The sequence below is a fragment of the Ovis canadensis genome, chromosome 1 (genome assembly GCF_042477335.2).
Source record: "Ovis canadensis isolate MfBH-ARS-UI-01 breed Bighorn chromosome 1, ARS-UI_OviCan_v2, whole genome shotgun sequence".
NCBI lineage: Eukaryota > Metazoa > Chordata > Mammalia > Artiodactyla > Bovidae > Ovis > Ovis canadensis.
This window is the reverse complement of record NC_091245.1, coordinates 111,589,050-111,608,305: the sequence shown is the minus strand read 5'-3', so window position 1 is coordinate 111,608,305 and position 19,256 is coordinate 111,589,050. Positions and strand designations below refer to the sequence as shown.

General features: G+C 53.1%; 1 protein-coding gene and 1 pseudogene across 1 annotated transcript; both read left to right on the top strand.

Annotated features, from left to right (window-relative positions):
* The first annotated feature begins 7,794 nt into the window (after positions 1 to 7,794).
* VSIG8 (V-set and immunoglobulin domain containing 8) lies at positions 7,795 to 15,675 on the top strand. Its single transcript, XM_069586185.1, has 7 exons — positions 7,795 to 7,821; positions 10,654 to 10,875; positions 11,403 to 11,604; positions 11,728 to 11,949; positions 12,677 to 12,802; positions 13,129 to 13,327; positions 14,241 to 15,675. Exons 1-7 carry the CDS (start codon positions 7,795 to 7,797, stop codon positions 14,521 to 14,523), a joined length of 1,281 nt encoding a protein of 426 aa, XP_069442286.1. The 3' UTR covers positions 14,524 to 15,675.
* An 833-nt stretch (positions 15,676 to 16,508) lies between these two features.
* On the top strand, positions 16,509 to 16,662 carry LOC138431048 (U1 spliceosomal RNA; annotated as a pseudogene).
* Positions 16,663 to 19,256: the final 2,594 nt, after the last annotated feature.

Here is a 19,256-nt window from a genome sequence, read left to right as displayed (position 1 = left end):
GTCGTGTCCAACTCTTTGCGACCCCATGAATCTCACCATGCCAGGCCTCCCTGTTCATCACCAACTCCCGGCGTTCACTCAGACTCACGTCCATCGAGTCCGTGATGCCATTCAGCCATCTCATCCTCTGTCATCCCCTTCTCCTCCTGCTCCCAATCCCTCCCAGCATCAGAGTCTTTTCCAATGAGTCAACTCTTCACATGACGTGGCCAAAGTACTGGAGTTTCAGCTTTAGCATCATTCCTTCCAAAGAAATCCCAGGGCTGATCTCCTTCAGAATGGACTGGTTGGATCTCCTTGCAGTCCAGGGGACTCTCAAGAGTCTTCTCCAACACCACAGTTCAAAAGCATCAATTCTTCAGCACTCAGCCCTCTTCACAGTCCAACTCTCACATCCATACATGACTACTTAAAAAACCATAGCCTTGACTAGACGGACCTTTGTTGGCAAAGTAATGTCTCTGCTTTTGAATATACTATCTAGGTTGGTCATAACTTTCCTTCCAAGGAGTAAGCGTCTTTTAATTTCATGGCTGCAGTCACCATCTGCAGTGATTTTGGAGCCCCCCAAAATGAAGTCTGACACTGTTTCCACTGTTTCCCCATCTATTTCCCATGAAGTGATGGGACCGGATGCCATGATCTTCATTTTCTGAATGTTGAGCTTTAAGCCAACTTTTTCACTCTCCTCTTTCACTTTTATCAAGAGGCTTTTTAGTTCTTCTTCACTTTCTGCCATAAGGGTGGTGTCACCTGCATATCTGAGGTTATTGATATTTCTCCTGGCAATCTTGATTCCAGCTTGTGTTTCTTCCAGTCCAGCATTTCTCATGATGTACTCTGCATATAAGTTGAATAAGCAGGGTGACAATATACAGCCTTGACGTACTCCTTTCCCTATTTGGAACCAGTCTGTTGTTCCATGTCCAGTTCATGTTGCTTCCTGACCTGCATACAGATTTCTCAAGAGACAGGTCAGGTGGTCTGGTATTCCCATCTCTTTCAGAATTTTCCACAGTTGATTGTGATCCACACAGTCAAAGGCTTTGGCATAGTCAATAAAGCAGAAATAGATGTTTTTCTGGAACTCTCTTGCTTTTTCCATGATCCAGCAGATGTTGGCAATTTGATCTCTGGTTCCTCTGCCTTTTCTAAAACCAGTATAAATACTGATACCGAAGATCAAAGTCCTGTTGGACATGTAGGGTAATCATCACAAGGTCTCTCTCTCCCCGCATGCAAACATACATGGTCCAGGATGATCTGTCTTCATTGCCTGGTTTATCCCGGGGTCTAGCTCTGACCCCAGGGGGCACTTGGGCAGATAGGGTAGAAGGTCCCCAGAGGTTCAGTTCTCAAGGATTGTGCCTCCTCAGTCCAAAAATACCATCAGCTGTCTTTTCTAACTTCACTCTCTCCTCTGCTGTGTCTGCCAGGGCTCTGGTTTATTTTTCAAGGACTGAAATACTCTGCCGGCCACCTCTTTCCACTCTCAGACAAACCAAGTACATCCTTAGTTATCCTTCAGATCGGTGTTTAAAGGTCATTTCCGCCACGCCAGGGGGTCTTGCCACATATGATGGGAGGTCATCAGCCTGTGATAGGAGCTGGTGCCCCTTCCCTTGTCTGTCTCCCCCTCCAGACTGAGCGCTCCAGAAGACAGAATTGTGTTAACCGTTGCTTCCCCAGGGCCTAGACACTAGGCCCGGCTGGTTTGTTGACTGGATGAAGGTTCTGCAAGAAATGGTTGGTCTCGTTGAGGTGAGTTCCCTTTTATCCTTAAGGACTCTTAATTCTTCAGGTTTGTCATCAGGGAGTCACATAGTCTTTCAAAGTGAATTCTTCTTTCCTCCACTGTTCCCTTGATAACAATTCAGTTTATAGTGTTTAAGCAGCCTCACTTTGCTAAGACATTCTGCTGATAAAGTAGGTTAGACCACTCCTTTCAGCGATGGGCACAATTTCGGGGCTGTCTGCTCTTCTGACTGTAGGTCAGCTCCAGGATGTCTCCTGCTGGCAGAAATCTGGGTGTATCCAGGCTCCCTCCTAGGGTCCCCGTTCTTCTGAAGTGGATGAGCAGGAATCACTGAGCCTTGGGAAGCCTGAGCTGAGACGTAAGGAGACCCTGGGTCTCACATCTCAGAAACTCTTGCCCTCTAGCCTTGACCGGGGCCTCAGTCCCTAAACCCTAATCTTGTTTCTGAAACTGAACCTCACTCATGGATCTTATCCTTCTCTCTGTGTTCTCAACCGCTCAGTTGTGTCCAACTCTTTGTGACCCCATGGACTGTAGCCCACCAGGCTCCTCTGTTCACGGGATTCTCCAGGCAAGAATACTGCAGTGGGTTGCCATTTCTCCTCCAGGGGATCTTCCCGACCCAGCGACTGAATGTGCATCTCTGGTGTCTCCTGCATTGGCAGGTGGAGTCTTTACCGCTGAGCCACCTGGGAAGCCTTTTCTAAACTGTAACTCTTCCCTGTCTGAACTCGACATGCTCCCATCATAGCACCTCTACCACCCCTAGACACCTCCATTCTTCTTGTCCAAGCAGGACCTCACCTGGCGGATCTCCGACACCAAACCGTCACTGAGAGCTGGGGTTCCCATGCTTCTCTGTGCTGTGTGCCAGGTGCCTCTGTTTGCCCTCTCTGAGCGTGAGACTGTCTGTCCCATGGCTCTCCTGCCACCAGAGCCTTTCCTCGGAGGTTTTCTCTGCTCAGCCCTCCAAGGGTTGCTGTTTGTTCCCTGGATGTTACAGGGGTGAGCCTGGGCCCTGGAGGGGAGATGGGGAGCTTGAAGCTGAGCCTAGGAGGCCTGGGGGAGGGGTTGGGGATAGGTCCAGGCAGATGGGGGGAGCCTGTCGCTCCCCACGGTGTTCTAGGGTTGGGCTGCCGCTCCTCTCAGAAGCAGCCTCTGGGCCTCTCTGGGTCCTTGTTTGCCTCTTCTCTCTGCCTCTGTACTCCTGTTCACGCCTTTCCAAGTTTCTGTCTTTGAGTGTCTGTTTCTGCTTTAGAAGAGAAGCAAATACAACCCAGTTTGGCGGGGTTTGTGTGTGTGTGCGTGCGTGCATGATAGAGGGGCCATTCTCCTCTAGGGAGCTATGGATTTCGCAAAGAAAAACAAGGGGCCCTTTTGGAAATTGGTGCGCTCTGTTCCAGACTGTAGCCTGGATCCTCTGCCTCCTGTCCCTCTCTCAGCTTCTGGGTGGGCCACCTGGATGGCATCTGTGTTTCCCTGCCCCTTTACTAACCTCTGCCTCTCCCACTCTCTCTCTCTCTCTCTCTCTCTATGGGGGCACACAGGGAATCCCAATACTTTCCTGGATCTGCCCAGACATTTATAGGACCTGAAAAGGAAGTGGGTGGGGCAATGGGATGTTTGGAGTGGAGACTGGTGGGGATAAGGGAGGGAAAAACTGGGGGAGGGGGCCTCCTCCCCCACGATGACAGTCAACAGAGAAAGGGGGGCTGTGGGCTGATCCCAGAGGGAAGGGCCATGGGCTGGACTTGTGCTTTGAAAATTGAGCAGATACCCCAATGCCATCACTCCAATACTACCCTCTCAAACCCCTGCAAGGCTCAGGCGCAAGGCAGAAATGCCAACAGCTTCTTTTATGGGCCCCAGATTGCAAGGAGGTGGCAATTAGCCCTCAGTGGGTCAAAGGGGAACAACAATGTGTCCTGCCTTTTGAGACTTTGAGGAGCCCCTGCACAGAGACCTCAAAAGTGGCTGTTCTCTCAGGAGCATCTAGGCCCTTGGTCTCCCCTAGTGCCAATCTCCTCGACTTCAAAACCAGGAACCACCTCACCCAAGTAAAACTGCCCCTGATGGACCCCATTGTCGAGTTCCATTTGGTGTCAGAGCCCCACTCACCAATATAACTTTCTGCATCCCCTCCCCAAACGCCCTTCTGGGAGCTTGACCAGATGGTGAGCTTAGGTCATGGAGCAGAATTTAAGAGGTTGTATTTCTTATGCGATTCAGTTGCTTTATATCTTTCAGATAGGCGTGCATGTATTTAGAACTCTTTCCCAAATTTGGAAACCCCATTGGACATGTGTCACTGGTATTATCACAGAAGAAAGGAATGGAAATTCCAGCCAAAGTCATACTGAATGAATGAAGGCTGAGGTCTTTCTATATCATAAATACATCCTCATTTTTGATCCCCATGAATCCTCTGTCCATGTAGCTTTAACCGAAGTTTTAACTCTAACCACAACCTCAGTTCAGTTCAGTTCAGTTCAGTCGCTCAGTCATGTCTGACTCTTTTGCGACCCCATGAATCTCACCATGCCAGGCCTCCCTGTCCTCACCAACTCCCGGAGTTCACTCAGACTCACGTCCATAGAGTCTGTGATGCCATCCAGCCATCTCATCCTCGGTCGTCCCCTTCTCCTCCTGCCCCCAGTCCCTCCCAGCATCAGAGTCTTTTCCAATGAGTCAGCTCTTCCCATGAGGTGGCCAAAGTACTCGAGTTTCAGCTTTAGCATCATTCCTTCCAAAGAAATCCCAGGGCTGATCTCCTTCAGAATGGACTGGTTGGATCTCCTTGCAGTCCAAGGGACTCTCAAGAGTCTTCTCCAACACCACAGTTCAAAAGCATCAATTCTTTGGCGCTCAGCTTTCTTCACAGTCCAACTCTCACATCCATACATGACCACAGGAAAAACCATAGCCTTGACTAGACAGACCTTTGTTGGCAAAGTAAGGTCTCTGCTTTTGAATATGCCATCTAGGTTGGTCATAACTTTCCTTCCAAGGAGTAAGCGTCTTTTAATTTCATGGCTGCAGTCACCATCTGCAGTGATTTTGGAGCCCCCCAAAATAAAGTCTGCCACTGTTTCCACTGTTTCCCCATCGATTTCCCATGCCTATTCTAACTCAAATCCCAAACTCAAGTCTAACCCAGCTCTAAATCCAATCCTAAATCAATCTGAAGCCTGCCTTCGACTGCATTCCCAGGCAACGCTGTAGATGACACTAAAACCCTGTTCCTTATCAAAACACGAATCCCAGCCATGAAGCCTAGCCTCAATTCTAGCTGTAGTTCTATCCTTAATCCCAACGTTAACTCTCATCCCAACCTCAAATCTGACCTCAGCCTCATTCCTCATTCCACCTAACCTCAATCTTAATCTCAGCTCCAGCCTTCTCTCCAACTCTAACAGTAGCTAAAATTCGGAATCCAGCCCTACATTTCAGTTTAAAGGAACCACAATCTTACTCCTCTCTTTTCAGACCCCCTCTTCCTGGCCCCACCTGTTCACCCCTCCACCTATCATTGCCTTTCCCCATGAGTGGGTCTAGTAACCCACAGGATTGCTATGCCCTTTTCTTGGTCCACTCTGGACTGAGAGTCAGGATGCCTGCTTGTTCTCCACTTAGTCAGGCCGTAGCAGCATCACCTAGACTGAGTCTTTGTGTTCTTCCAGACCTCTGTTTCCCCATCTGTAAAGTGGGAATAATGATCTGTGCTCTTCAGAGTGTGCAGGCCAATCCCATAATCCTTACAGTGAATAAGGAAATAAGGACATTTACAGTGTACAACTCGCGGGCCCCGGAGCACCCTGTTATTGTTGGGAGTGCAGCTGGGGGGCTGGAATGCAGAGAGTCCAGCGTGGACTCCTTGTGCTTCCTTATTGTTCTATCTTATTTTTCCCAGAGGGGTGGGCCCTGGCAGCGTCCTGAGCCCTGTGACTCTCTCCAAGACTCTTCCCCATCCCCTTCCTGTGCCCCTGTCATTGATGGGGCAGGACCTCTAAGCCTTTGGAGAGGGTTGAATTGTTGAAAAAAGCCACTCATCGCTGGGCCCCTACCACTGTGTATGGGGCAGTCCTGGAGTCTAGGAGAGGCCCAAGGCCTGTTCTGGGACTCCCCACCCCCTGGATCAACGAGCAAGAGCTGGCCCTCCATTTTCTCCCCCTGCCCAGCAGGACTTCTCATCCCAGCTCCAACCTGCCTGGAATGGCGGGCGCTTAGTCACCCGGATGACCGTCCACATCAGGAGGGTCCTTAGTCTTCCTGTGCACAGAAGCAAGGGCGCCCTTCTGTCCCTAAAGGAAGGTGTCAAGAGGGGCTTGGTGCCACTCAGCAGACACTCTGGTGAGGGCTGTACATGTTCAACGGCACGCCCCTTCCCCTGCCGTCCTGGCGCTCATTTCCCCAGCAGCCTCTCACCCGCCCGTCCACTCCCCTCACTCCCCCTGCACCCACTGGGCCCTCTCCTCGTAGGCCTCACTGAACTGGTTTTAGTTGTGTGTGGGAGGTGGGGGGCTGGATCCCCTGTAACACACCCGGTTCTGCAGGATCCCCTGCACCTGGGGGTGACCCTGTCTCAGGTATAGGCGCGGGGCAGCGCTCCAGAGCGGGCAGCCAGGGGAAAGGTCTGCTTCCCCACAGACCCCTCCCCTCCTCCTTTCAGCTCAGGAGGCCTGACGCCCTTTGAAGTCCTGGGTCCCTTTCATCTGGGGCCTTCCCTCCAGTCCCAGCGTCCCCTTCCCTGGTGCCCTTTCCCATAGGTCTTGACCTGGGTGGGAGGGGGTCTGCAGGGTCAGGGAAACGAGGAGGGCATGGGATTTGGAATCCTGCGTGTCAGACACAGTGCCCTGGGGTCAGCGCCAGCCTTTAGCTCCTGGTCACCCCTCCATCCCCAGTCTGGCTTCCCCTTCTTCTTCTCCATTCCCCTGAGGGAAGAGGCAACAAATGAGTGGTGAAGGGTGCTCCGTGGACGCTGTAAAATTGGGCGACTGTTGTCACCCTGAGGATGGGGCCAGGAGGAAGTGGAAGTTTAACAGGTGCCTAATTACAAGTCCCGCTGGCTGTCCTGCGCCTCTCTCAGGATAGGGAAGAGCTTGGGGAAGGGCTGGGTGATGCCTGGGTAGGCCACTCTTTGTCACCCTGCTAATTAGGGCTCCTGGGACTCCTCCCCAAGGCGGGGACCAGGCCCCCTCCCTCCTGTAGAAATAACTCCGGCTGCTCCCCAGCAGAGCACTTGCTGCACCTTCCTGGGCCCTCCGCTCCCCTTCCCTCCACCTGTCCCCACACACCCACAGCCGCTGGCCCCCAGCCACCGGCCCCAGGGATCCCAGCCCCGGCGGAGGAAGCACTAAACCTAGAGATATGGGAGTCCGAGGAGCACTCCACCTTCTGCTCGCGTGCCTGAGCCCAGGTATGGGGCTGGGCAGGGGCGGGATGCCCACCTGAAGCCGGATGCACAGGAGAAAGGCAATGAGGGGCTCACAGAGGAGCCTGGAAGGTGGGCTCGGATTCCCTGGCAGGGTGCTGCCCACCCTCGCCCTGCTGGGCTGGGGTTTGGATGTTGCCAAGGGGACCTCTCCCCAGGAAAGTCCTGCACTTGAAGGTTTGGGGCAGGTGTTCTTGGATGGCTCTTCACTGTGCCCATGAACCTGTGGGGCTCACACACGTTTGGACATGCTGTGAATGGGAGCATAGGGCTCACTAGGAGTTACTATGGGAACTGGGGGTGGGGGCTGAGGAGGAGCCTGGAAAGATCCCTTTTCTATTGGTCTCAGTGGGAGGGCCTCCCACCCAGCCCACTTGCCTGAAGAGGGCAGAGCCTTGGGCTGGTGGAGAAAGAATGGGCTGCTTCCAGCAGGACTGGGCCCCTGCACTGTGAGAGCTCCAGGGTAGCACCCAGCCTGTCCAGGGTGAGCCTGGGGAGGGCAGGGAAGGTGACTCCCGGAGCCCCCTCCCTGGGACACACCTGGAGGGCAGGGCTCTGGACTGGACATCGAGGCCGCCTGCCCCCATCTGTGTGGGCATCGGTAGACATGGCTGAGATGCTCTCGGGGGTCAGGGTACAGGCTGAGGGGGCACAGGGGAGGAGCTCAGGGAGGGGGGAGCCTGTGAGTGACTGCCTTTCTGGCAGCAAGCCTGCAACCCCTTCTCTGTCTGGTGGGAGCTGGCCTGGCTGAGCTTACTGTGGAAGCTGTGCTGTGGGGACCTGGCACATCTCTGTGTGTCGTGTGTACCTTTTGTGGGGGCTGCCGTTTCTCCCCTCCCTTCCTTTCTCCTCCCTTATCTGCAGAAGGAGGGTTCATGGCTCTGGAAGCAGCTTACAAATTCACAAAGGACTTACAAGCTGAGAGTAGACACGGCTATTGAGACATCTGTCCTCTTCCTTGGCAAGCCTGTTGTGATTTCCCTGCCCCTTCTCCAAGTCTCTGCACCCAACTCTCGCTCTTCCACTCTGGTCTTCTTCCATCCCCCCAGCTTCTCTCTCCTCTCACACTCCCTGGAGGTACTTCCTTAGGACCACAGCAAGAGGAATGAAGGTGAGACGCCAGGAATGACTTCCCCAGGAGAGTAAGAGGGTGCAGAAAGGCTGGGAAGAGGTCGAGAGAGATTTAGGGAGACTGAAAGGCTAGGGTGAGGCTCCCTGGCCTGGAACAAAGGCAGACACTCTGCCTAGTGCAGGGTGGAAACACTCTCTTTCAGTCCATCCCTCCCTCCCAAGCCCCCTGCCCAGAATACTTACCCTCCTGCCCAGCTGGCTCCCAGGGTGTGGAGAGCATTCTCTTGTTGGTTGCTTTCGACAGGCAGTCCTTCCCCAGGGTGGAGCCTCTGCACTCCACTGAGCTCTGGCTCATCTCTGGCTTGCCGGCTTGCCTCGCGCCAGCCCAGGACCTGGCAGATGGTGTTAGGATCCTTATCTCAGGAGTGGGGTGGTGTTAGCATGGCCTGGGGCTAGAGAAGGCATCATCAAGTCCCGTTAGAGCCCCAGCAGCTAGTCTGCCTGCTTTGGGTTACCCTGGAGGCTTGAGCAGGGTTGGGGGGCGGGTTCAGGGCATGGCTGATGGCCCAGTTGGGATCCTGAGGGGCAGGTTCAGTGATGCCTGTGGTGCTGCGGATGTTGAAAGGGCACCTGCTGGCTCTAAGAACCAGGCTAAGCTTCTGTAGCTTAGTCTTGAATGAATGCACATGGGGGATTGCCAGTGTATGCAGTGGGTGTATCTTCCGGATTAATATGTACCTGTGTTTGTGTGTGTCTGTGTGTCTGTGTGGCTGTGTGGATCTGACAGTGTCTGTGTGTATAGGAAGGTGGGACTTCATAGGTAGGTATCCGCATTTTGAAGGTGTGTAAGAGTGTGTCTATGTGTTGATGTCTCTGGCTGTGACAATGTATAATCCTGTGTGTGTGAGACGCTCTCTAAGTGTGCAGGTGGTCCCGGGAGAGAGCCAGAGAAGCAAAAGCAGGATGGGCAACTGAGACCAGGGGCTGAGATGCCAAAGGACTCGCTGATTCTTGCAGAGTGAGCCAGGCTGGGCAAGGGGCCGGGGGCAAGGGGGTGCTGGAGACTGGGAGGTGGCATGCTGCCCCCTCAGCCAGGGTTGGGGCCCTTTGGGCACCGCCCCCCCCACCCAACTTCGCGTTCCTCTGTAGGTCCAACCAGTTGGGGCTAGCACTTGCCTGGGGCTTCAGGGGAGGGAGGGAGAGAGCAGTCCTGAGCTTCCAGATCCTGGCTCCTCACCCGGGGCTGACTCAGTGAGGCTAGGGCTAGTGGCAGCGGGAGGGGCCCCAAGTGGAGCAAGCATGTGACGGTGGCTGTACCTGAGCCACAGGATCACACAGGGGGCAGGACGCAGAGCACGCAACGCCACATGCCTTCATGCAAGGCTCACCCGTCCTATACTACAGACGACTGCAGCCATGGTCTCAGCACCGTCATTCACTGTCACACACGGATGCAGCCAAGCTCCTGGTCACAGCTGCACACAGGCACACACTATCACTCAGAGCACTTACACAGCCAGGCACACACTGTCACACGGCACACAGCTGCAGACATGCACTGTCATACACAGACACACAGAGACTACCCATTCTTCTGCTCCTTGGGCCGGAAGGGGACTCCAGAGGTCATGGTGTCCATCCTCCTGCCTCTGGATACGACCACTTCACTTGGTCCAGACAGATGTGGCTTTTAACCAGCTAGTCGCTTCCATCAGAGCATTTAACAACTCGATGTGCACACACAGGCACACACGCGCTCACACCCACAGGTACTGTCATGTAAATATAGAAGCAGACACTCTACCTAGCCATGTGCATAAATCTCCCTACAGTACACATAAGCAGCCACAAACACCCATAAACACACAGTGTCCATATGTGGACATATCCACACACGCATAGATAATCATGCATACACACAAGCATTCATATTTTATTTTAAAATTTTATTATTTTTATTTTGACGGTGCTGGGTCTTCACTGCAGAACATGGGCTTTCTCGAGTTGTGGCGCACAGGCTCTAGAGCGTGTTGGCTCAATAGCTGTGGTGCATGGGCTTAGCTGCCTCACAGCGTGTAGGATCTTAGTTCCTTGACCAGGTATCACACTCACATCCCCTGCATTGGAGGGCGAATTCTTAACCACTGGACCACCAGAGAAGTCCCATATACAAGCATTCTTAACAACTATATATATACAATATAGAAACAGTATAGTTGCAATTCTACACAGTTATAGAATACAGACACGCTAACACAAGTCAGCACAGATATGCATCGATCAAATCATGCACACTCTGAGAGCAGGCCCTACTCCCTGAGGAAACCGCACTGAGGCCCGGGCTGCCACTGACGAGGAATGCTGGAGAGAAGGGAGCTGAAGCTGATCACCCAAGCCCTGGTCCCGCTCCCCTTATCCCATCTGTCCTGCCTGTATCCTAGCGCTGCTGTCTGCTGTACGGATCAACGGGGATGGCCAGGAGATCCTGTACCTGGCGGAAGGTGACAATGTGAGGCTGGGCTGTCCCTATATCCTGGACCCTGAGGACTACGGTCCTAATGGGCTGGACATTGAGTGGAAGCAAGTCAACTCAGACCCCTCACATCGGGAGAATGTGGTAAGTGCTGGGTACGTGATTCTCCTTACTCCACACTTCGTAGTATTTACTTGTTGGGCAGCTAGCACACTGCAGGGTAAATAAGAAAACCCAGCCCTTGAACTTTCCCCAAGGCTTCTCAGAGAATGGGGCAATGGGGAGGAGCTGTGTAATTTCCAATCAAGCCAGTCAGTCAGGCCACTTCCTCCCACCCCACTCCAAAAGGAAGATAGACACTGTCCTGGCCCGACCTTATACTTCCAGCTCAGATAGTCTTTGATTGAGTACCATCCAGCTTCTCTGTGTGCCTGTGGCTTTATTAATCTCATCCCATTTAATCCTCACATGCCCCTGGGAGGTAGCTATTAGGCAGAGAGTGCCTGACTTCATATGATCTCACCCATTCTGTTAAAAGTCAGTGGATCAGGCATTATCATTTCCGTTTTTCATCCAAGAAAGCTGAGCCTCAGGGAAGTTCAGTGAATTGCCCCAGACAGCCAATCCTTGGCTCTGCCTGTCTCACCATCTCTGTTTTCTTCTCTTCACAGTTCCTTAGTTACCAGGACAAGAGGATCAACCATGGCAACCTCCCCCATCTGCAGCAGAGGGTCCGCTTTGCAGCCTCAGACCCCAGCCAGTACGATGCCTCCATTACCCTCTCGAACCTGCAAGTCTCCGACACAGCCACCTATGAGTGCCGGGTGAAGAAGACCACTGTGGCCACCCGGAAGGTCATCATCACTGTCCAAGGTATGAGCAGACTCCTCTGGGATCCCCTTCCCCAGACTTCAGAATCAAGGGTGCCTTGGCCACCCTGAGCCTGACTCTGCCTCTCGGCTGGGCCCTGGCTCACAACTACCCTCTTCCCTGTAGCGCGGCCTGCGGTGCCCCTGTGTTGGTCTGAGGGCCACTTTACACACGGCAATGACGTGGTACTGAAGTGCTTTGCCAATGGCGGCAGCCCACCTCTCACCTACAAGTGGGCCAAGATCAGCGGGCATACTCACCCCTACCGTGCTGGGTCCTACCATTCTCAGCACAGCTTCCACTCTGAGCTCTCCTACCAGGAGTCCTTCCACAGCTCCATCAGTCAAGGTGAGGGGGCCTTGGGAAAGGGGAAGATGGGGATGCTGGGTCCTGCTGGGGCTTCCCTAGCTCATCAGCGGCATCAACTGTGGGAGACTCCTCCTCTGAGCCCGTTCCAGAAGCTGCTATAGAGGGAAGAAGAGAAGGCAAAAGGGGAGAGTCAGTCGAAAGCAGTATGACTAATTCGGAAAGAGGATGGTTTCAGATAGAGCTGGGTTTGCATTCTGGCTGGACCACAACTGGCAGCAAGGCTCAGGCAAGTGGCTTGACCTCTCTGTGCCGTGGTTTCATTCTATGGTACATGAAAAGGGAATGGTAAGGGCCATCCTCCAAGGGCGTGTGAGAATTAAACAGGATGAGGTGTGTAAAGCTGCTGGCACAGAGAGATGCTGACTGGTACTCACAATCAAAGATGATCAGAGCTGGAAGGAACCTTAGAATTCCTCTGGTCTAACCCGGTCCTCACTGTACAAATGAGGAGACCGAGGCTCAGGGAGGGGGCATATTTCCCTAAGGTCAGAGAGTGAAATCATGGTCTCTTTCCTGTTGCTGGGAAAGGGGCCTTCCTTGCCTCTCTTTCAGCAGGGGAAGGTGACTCACCTGGACACAGTGGGGTGGACTTTTGTGTGTACATACACCCTCCTTACCTGGGCCATCCTGCAGTGGTCTAGGCTGGGGTGAAGCTCTCAAACACCAAGCCCCTTGGCCTCACCATTGCCCTCTGATGCTCCTTCAGTTTCAGGCCTGAACAACGGTGACCTAGTGTTGAAGGACATTTCCTACAAGGATGATGGGCTGTATCAGTGCACAGTGGCCAACCACGTGGGCTACAGCGTGTGTGTGGTGGAGGTGAAGGTCTCAGGTGGGTGCAGGCAATGGCTCGTTGGCTGGGAGGGTTGGATGGGAGGAAGCTGGGCTGTATTTTGGAGTCTCAGCAGGCTCAGCCTTATGGGTCTCATCAATGCATATAGCTCTGCCAAGGTCAGCCAGGAAGCCCTGGGAGAAACATGCAAATATGAGGAGTTAACCTGCCTCTCCCCATATATTCCTCACTGTGTGTCCAAGGACCCTGGGACCCCCTGGATCACCCATCCTTTTTCACACAGAAGCCCTGTGCTTGCCACTCCGGGTTAGCCAAGCACCTGCCAGGCTGCAGAAAGCCTGACTAGTCTCTACTTCTCTCCCCAGACACTCGGCGCATAGGAATCATCATCGGCGCAGTGCTGGGCTCTTTGCTCGCACTGGGCTGCCTCTTGGTGGGCATCTGGGGGCTCGTCTGCTGCTGCTGCGGGGGCGCCGGCGGCTCCCGCGGTACCTTCGGCTACGGCGGCGGGGTCGGCCGCGGGGTCGGCGGAGGGGCCTGCGGCGACTTGTCTAATGAGATCAGGTAAAACCTGATGCATGCTGCATGCTGCTGCGCGGCAGGGGACCGGCGCGCTGCTCCCTCTCACCCCTGCCTGCCACCGGCCGGCTGGGACCCCCACCCCCACCCTGCCTGCCATCGCCACGGAGTGCTGGGACCGCAGCATGTCAACTGGCCACTCATCGCATGGCTTTTGTCTTTCCTTCCCCTGCCAGTCTCCACTTCTGCTCCCCTGCCCTCCACTTCCCTCTCGTCTTTGCACCTCTCTGTCTTGTCTAGACTGTAAGCTCCTGGAGGGCAGGGCCTGTATTTATTTTTTCACTTTTCCCTTGTATCGCGCCGGTGAGAATTCTTGGACATGCCTATTTAAGAAGAGTTCATTAATATTAAGAATAGTGCTAATAACTTATATTAGAAACAAACTAGAAATAAAAATAGAACAAGACTAGGAGTGCTAATGATTGCAATGCCCTGGGGATGGAGAAAAAGATGGAGAAGATTAAGAGAGGAGAGATGAGAAAAGAGGAAGAGAGAGGGCAAGGTCAGGGTTAAGGAAGGAAAGAAGGTCAGGGAAAGCAGCTCCTTCTGGATCTCCAAGGTTCCCTTTCTATCAGAGCTGGTGGTTCTGCGAAAACATCAGAAGGGGACAGGAGGGCGCCTACATGCGGCGGCCTGCCCTGCCGTGGGCGGCCCGGCCATGTGTGGACAAGCCCCGTCCGGAGGAGGACGGGGACGGTGGCTCCGGGAACGCTGCGGAGCCGCGGGCCCAGGAAGGGGCAGAGGGGAGAGTAGGTCGAGGCTGAGGCTGAGCGGCGAGGCGAGGCGGAGGGAGGCGCGGGAGACGAGAGACCGCCAAGAGCCCCCGGCTCTGCCCAGGCCGTGCCCACGCCGCGCCGCGGAGGAGCCCGCTCACCCGCCCGCCTGTTGTTTTCCACAGAGAGGACGCCGTGGCGCCCGGGTGCAAGGCCAGCGGGCGCGGCAGCCGCGTCACCCACCTCCTGGGGCACCCGACGCAGAACGTCAGCCACTCCCTGCGCCGCAAGTACGCGCCTGCGCCCTGCGGCGGCCCGGAGGACGTGGCCCTGGCGCCCCGCCCCGCCCCCGCGGCCGCCGCCTGCGAAGCGGGCCCGTCCCCGGTCTACGTCCAGGTCAAGAGCGCCGAGCCCGCCAGCGGCGCCGCCGAGGGGCCGCGGCAGAGCAAGGACGGGCTGCTGGTGTGAGCGCGCGGCACTGGGCTGCGCCCCGGCTGGGAGCGGGGCGCGGGGCTCTCTGCTCGCAGCTGGGGACGCGCTCCGGCCGGCGCCGACCTCGGCTGCTCCCGGCCGCGCGGCGGCCGAGGGCTGAGGACTTTTCCCTCGGGAACTGAGTCGAGCGGCTGAGCCTCCTCCTCTAAACGTGGGAGAGGGCGGGAGAAGGCAGAGAAAGGCCATTTGGGCCCTCTCCTCATCCTCGGAGCCTGCAGGCCCGTGGAGAGGGAGAGAGGAGGAAGTGTCCGAGAGCGCACGAAGCCGGTGGCCCGTTTCCCCAGCCAAGGCAGAGGGCCCCGGGGGCTGGGTGGGTGGGGACCTGGACTGAATTGCGGACTGTGAGAGCTGAGCTCTGAGGCAGCAGTGTTAGCACAATAAAGAAAATGTAAGATTCGAGACTGAGGTGGCTGTGGTTCCACGGAGGTTTGGGCACGGGATCAGGGTGGTGGGCTATGCTCAGGGGTAGTGGAGGGGTCGTTGCTTCCTGTTGTCCAGTATCATTTCCTCAACATGTGCCCCATACGCTCCTTGATCGGGAGCAGTCAGAGCTGGAAGGGGCTGTCTAATCCTACCCTTTCCCTAGGCAGATGGAGAAACGGAGACTCCTCAGGCTTGATTTTCAATCCAGAATCCTGCTTTTCTCTTTTATTCCAGAAATCAAAAGAGAAAACAAGGAACTGGCAGGCATGACCTCTCTGAATATTCCCTGACCATTCTCAGCATCTTTCTTCCTTCTCCTCTCACCTACCAAATCCCGACTTCCTGATCTCTCCCAGATGTATGCCATCCTTTTCAACACTAGGAAGGGTTTCAGTAGAAAGACTAAATTCATCTAACCTAGCCCCCTTTTTCGGAGAAGGCAATGGCAACCCACTCCAGTACTCTTGCCTGGAAAATCCCATGGATGAAGGAGCCTGGTAGGCTGCAGTCCATGGGGTCGCTAAGAGTCAGGCACGACTGAGCGACTTCACTTTCACTTTTCACTTTCATGCATTGGAGAAGGAAATGGCAAACCACTCCAGTGTTCTTGCCTGGAGAATCCCAGGGACGGGGAAGGCTGCTGTGTATGGGGTTGCACAGAGTCGGACACGACTGAAGCGATTTAGCAGCAGCAGCAGCAGCCGCCCCCTTTTTAATGGAACGGGGATTGACATTTATCCGGCACCCTCTGACTGCCAGGTGCTTTCTGATATTTCGTCTTATTTAATCCTGTGAGGTGCAGTATCCCATTATATAGATGAAGCAACTGAGGCTCAGAGGTATTAAGTATCTTAACCAAGGTCACAGGTAATAACAGGCATGTTTGACTCTTAGGCATCATGCTTTTTCCCTGACATTTGAATTCCTGCTTCTACATTCCTGACAAAAGATATTTCAACCTCTTCTTGAATACCTGCAGTGGCACCTCCCAAATCAGTCCGTTTGGCCTCTGCCTGTCAGAGATATCTTTCTCCTGTTGAACTCAAATTGGGTCCTCACGTTGTTTTTATCCCTTGGTCCAAGTGCTACTCTTAGTGAGCCCTAAGCATCACATTCTCAGTTCAGCTGCCTCTAATGGACCAAGTGGCTGTACTCCACACTGGATGATTGCAACAGGCACACGACTGGACCTGTGCCTGGTTTAGGGGTTGAGGGTCTTCTGAGGAGAATGGTCACTCTGCTCTACCTGCTTCTGCCCAGCCACCTGCCTCTGAGAGCATAGCGCTTCCTTTTCTTTTTTTTTTTTGGCCTCTTTTTCTCTTAAGGAGAAGCAGGGCTCCTGAAGTCTTTCTGCTTTACCCTGTGGCCATGTGAACTGTGGGGAATGGATGGACCTCAGAGTTTGTTGATAGAGGAAGCTCTGAAACCTTGCTTGGTTGTACGTAACTAGGAAACCCTTCTTGTTGGCTTGGGTACTTGCAAAAGGGTAATGGCATCTCTGGTTCTGCCTTGATAGAGTTTGGGGAGAGAAAGGAGAGATGATGGCAGGGGCGACGCCGTGATCACAAAGGTGGTTTTCCCAGGGCAAGGCTCACCCATTGCACTTTGGATGCCCCTGTGATTTACTCAAATGTGGGAAACTCGATGGCATAATTTGTGCTAGTGGGGGGACTGCATTCACAGTTTCTCCTGAAGAAAAACAAAAGAAAGGAGAGACGATTGTGGAACAGAGGGAGCCAGGGAGAGATGTCTTAGACTGGGGGTTGGGGGGTGGAGGTGGGGATTCTTGAGGATGGATGGGGAGGGAGTAAGGGGAGGGAGTAAGGGGACTAAGTAAGGGGAGCAGAGAACTGCAGGAACCATCCCTCCCTCATTTATTTGGAGACATTTAACAGCTCCTGTAGGATGATTTGTTCATAGAGAGAACTTCAGCAGGATGCTGGGCCTAGCACATGTTTGCCCTAAGGCTGGAGATTGAAGGGTGACCTGGGGAGGGCTCTCCCAGTCTTAGACCCTCCAGCTCAGCTCCCTGCAAGGAAGGGAGGTACAGAGGCAGCCAGCTGTGCAGGTTGTGTTGAATGACATCATCTTCCCCATTCCAGGAAACAGGGAGCCATGCTCAGACTTAGCCTTCCTTTGAAGGGTGAGAACATCAAGGTGCTGGCAAGAAAAGCTCATTAAGAAGCAGTAAGAGATTTTAGAGACTTTGGAAACAACTTTCGGCAGGGTGACTCAACAGGGAAGCCCAGGAAGTTCCTAAATCCCTAAATAAATGATCACTGCACTCGTCACTTCTGGGTGAGAAAGGATGGGAGTTTCTGCTCTGAAGGCTTTGCTTCAGGGACACCTTGGGCTTTTTCATTTTTCCTGCTTGTCAGTATTGGAGAACATTTATGGTAGTAAATGTTTACGAGTGGTTTTGGGAGCGAAGTTGAGTGTGTAGGGGGCCAAAAGGCCCTAATGTGTATCATTTGCTATTGCCCTGATGTAAACTCTCCCACCGTGGCTGACTTCAGGCTGCCGATGTGATGTCCTTGCCGTGGAGTCAGGAGAAGTGTGCCCTATCACACCATCTCTGCAGAAGTAAATAACCTCAAGAATTAAGACAGTCATGAATTGTAGCAGGCTAATTGGGATAGGATTAATTTTGAATACTTATCTCTTGTGTCTCAGTATAATTTATTTAATTGTAAATTTTTATACTTTTATTTTTCATAATGGTTACATTTAACAACTGACTCGCCAAACTTGGGCAGACCATATCTGCAAGCAGGCAGAAGGCTGTGTACACAAACGTTGCTTCAAGCGAGGGAATCTTAAGTGCAGTCTCAAGTTTTCTCTTTTTCCCCAGAGACACACAGAGCACCCACTTCCTAGTTCTGCCTTTTGGCATCCCAGCCTTGCCAAAACTGAATTCTAGTTTCTCTAGTCAATAAAAAATTATTCAGACAGTTTATATGTCCTTGGTAACCATCAACAACATAACTTCCCATCCACACATCTTCCGTGAATGGCTCTCCTAGAACGTCCAACCCTGAGAAATCTATTCATGGACATCCTGAGTCCTTCCTGGCTCAGTTCCCTCTCTGATCCTCTTATTCAGGTTTTAGGGAGTCATTCTCTACTCACCCTCTCTTAAGTTCCCAAAACGTAACTGTGTGAAACCCCAGTGGTTTTTCTTCTGTGCTTCTGGTAGAATAACTATGCTTGCTGCCCCATTACATTTCAAATACTCCAGGCCCAGTCACACTGTGTGACTCTGTGGAGGGATTAATTGTTTCCCTTGCTTTGCTGGAAACAAAGGGGTTTGGAGAGCTAATTACTCAATCACAGTTTAGGCAGAATTCTTTTGGAGGTTTAGTCCTGCCCCCTCTGCTTCCCAAGGGAGCCTCGGGTGAGGCTCTGGGGTTCATGCTCCTCGTCCATCCAGTCCACCTGGAAGACTCATTTCATTTATTCCTGCTGTGTGGAAACAAAATGGATCCATTCAGTTCCTTGCAGTTATATTAGAAGAACACGCTGAAAGGCAAAGAGCGTTGAGAGACATGGAACTGTGCAGGTGAGGAGATGGTGGTGGTTTTGGAGGATCTAGAAGAACATGGGCTAGGTCACTGCCTGCCACCAGGGAGCGGACAAAACAGCCTTCCGCCACCCATCTGCCACCCGTGGCCATTGCCCTCAGCAGCCTTCCTGGATTTATTTTATTTTACTTATTTTATTCCAGATGTATTTTAGAAGGACAGAGGATGGAACACGTAGGGAGGAGACCAAAGCCCTTGACAAAGGCAGGACACTTAGCAGAGGAGGGTGAAGGTGAAATTGTCAAGCTTATTTTTGTAGCAACTGAGTTTGAGGTGATGGTGGACCCATATTGGCTAGCTTGGGGAGAAAAGAAAGAAAGGAAGGAGGAAGAAAACTTGTAGTAAATATTTGTGGTTTAGTCATGTCTTGAGAGTCCCTTGGACAGCAGGGAGATCAAACAAGTCAATCCTTGTTTGAAGGAAATCTACCCTAAATATTCATTGGAAGGACTGATGCTGAAGTTGAAACTCCAATACCTTGGCTACCTGATGCAAAGAGCTGATGTTGGGAAAGATAAAGGGCAGGAGGAGAAGAGAACAACAGAGGAAAAGATGGTTGAATGGCATCATTGACTCAATGGACATGAGTTTGAGCAAACCCCAGAAGCTGGTGAAGCCTGACGTGCTGTAGTCTGTGGGGTCGCAAAGAGTTGGACACAACTAAGCAGCTGAACAACAACAACATATGAAAAAGCCGGAGTTTTG

What these genes read in the sequence shown, in the direction of transcription:
- VSIG8 (XM_069586185.1), top strand. Translation starts at nt 7,795, where the DNA reads ATGGCTGAGATGCTCTCGGGGGTCAGG. An exon ending in CCTCACATCGGGAGAATGTG is followed by an intron (nt 10,876 to 11,402) that starts GTAAGTGCTGGG and finishes TTCTCTTCACAG; the next exon opens with TTCCTTAGTTACCAGGACAA. An exon ending in GACTTGTCTAATGAGATCAG is followed by an intron (nt 13,328 to 14,240) that starts GTAAAACCTGAT and finishes TGTTTTCCACAG; the next exon opens with AGAGGACGCCGTGGCGCCCG.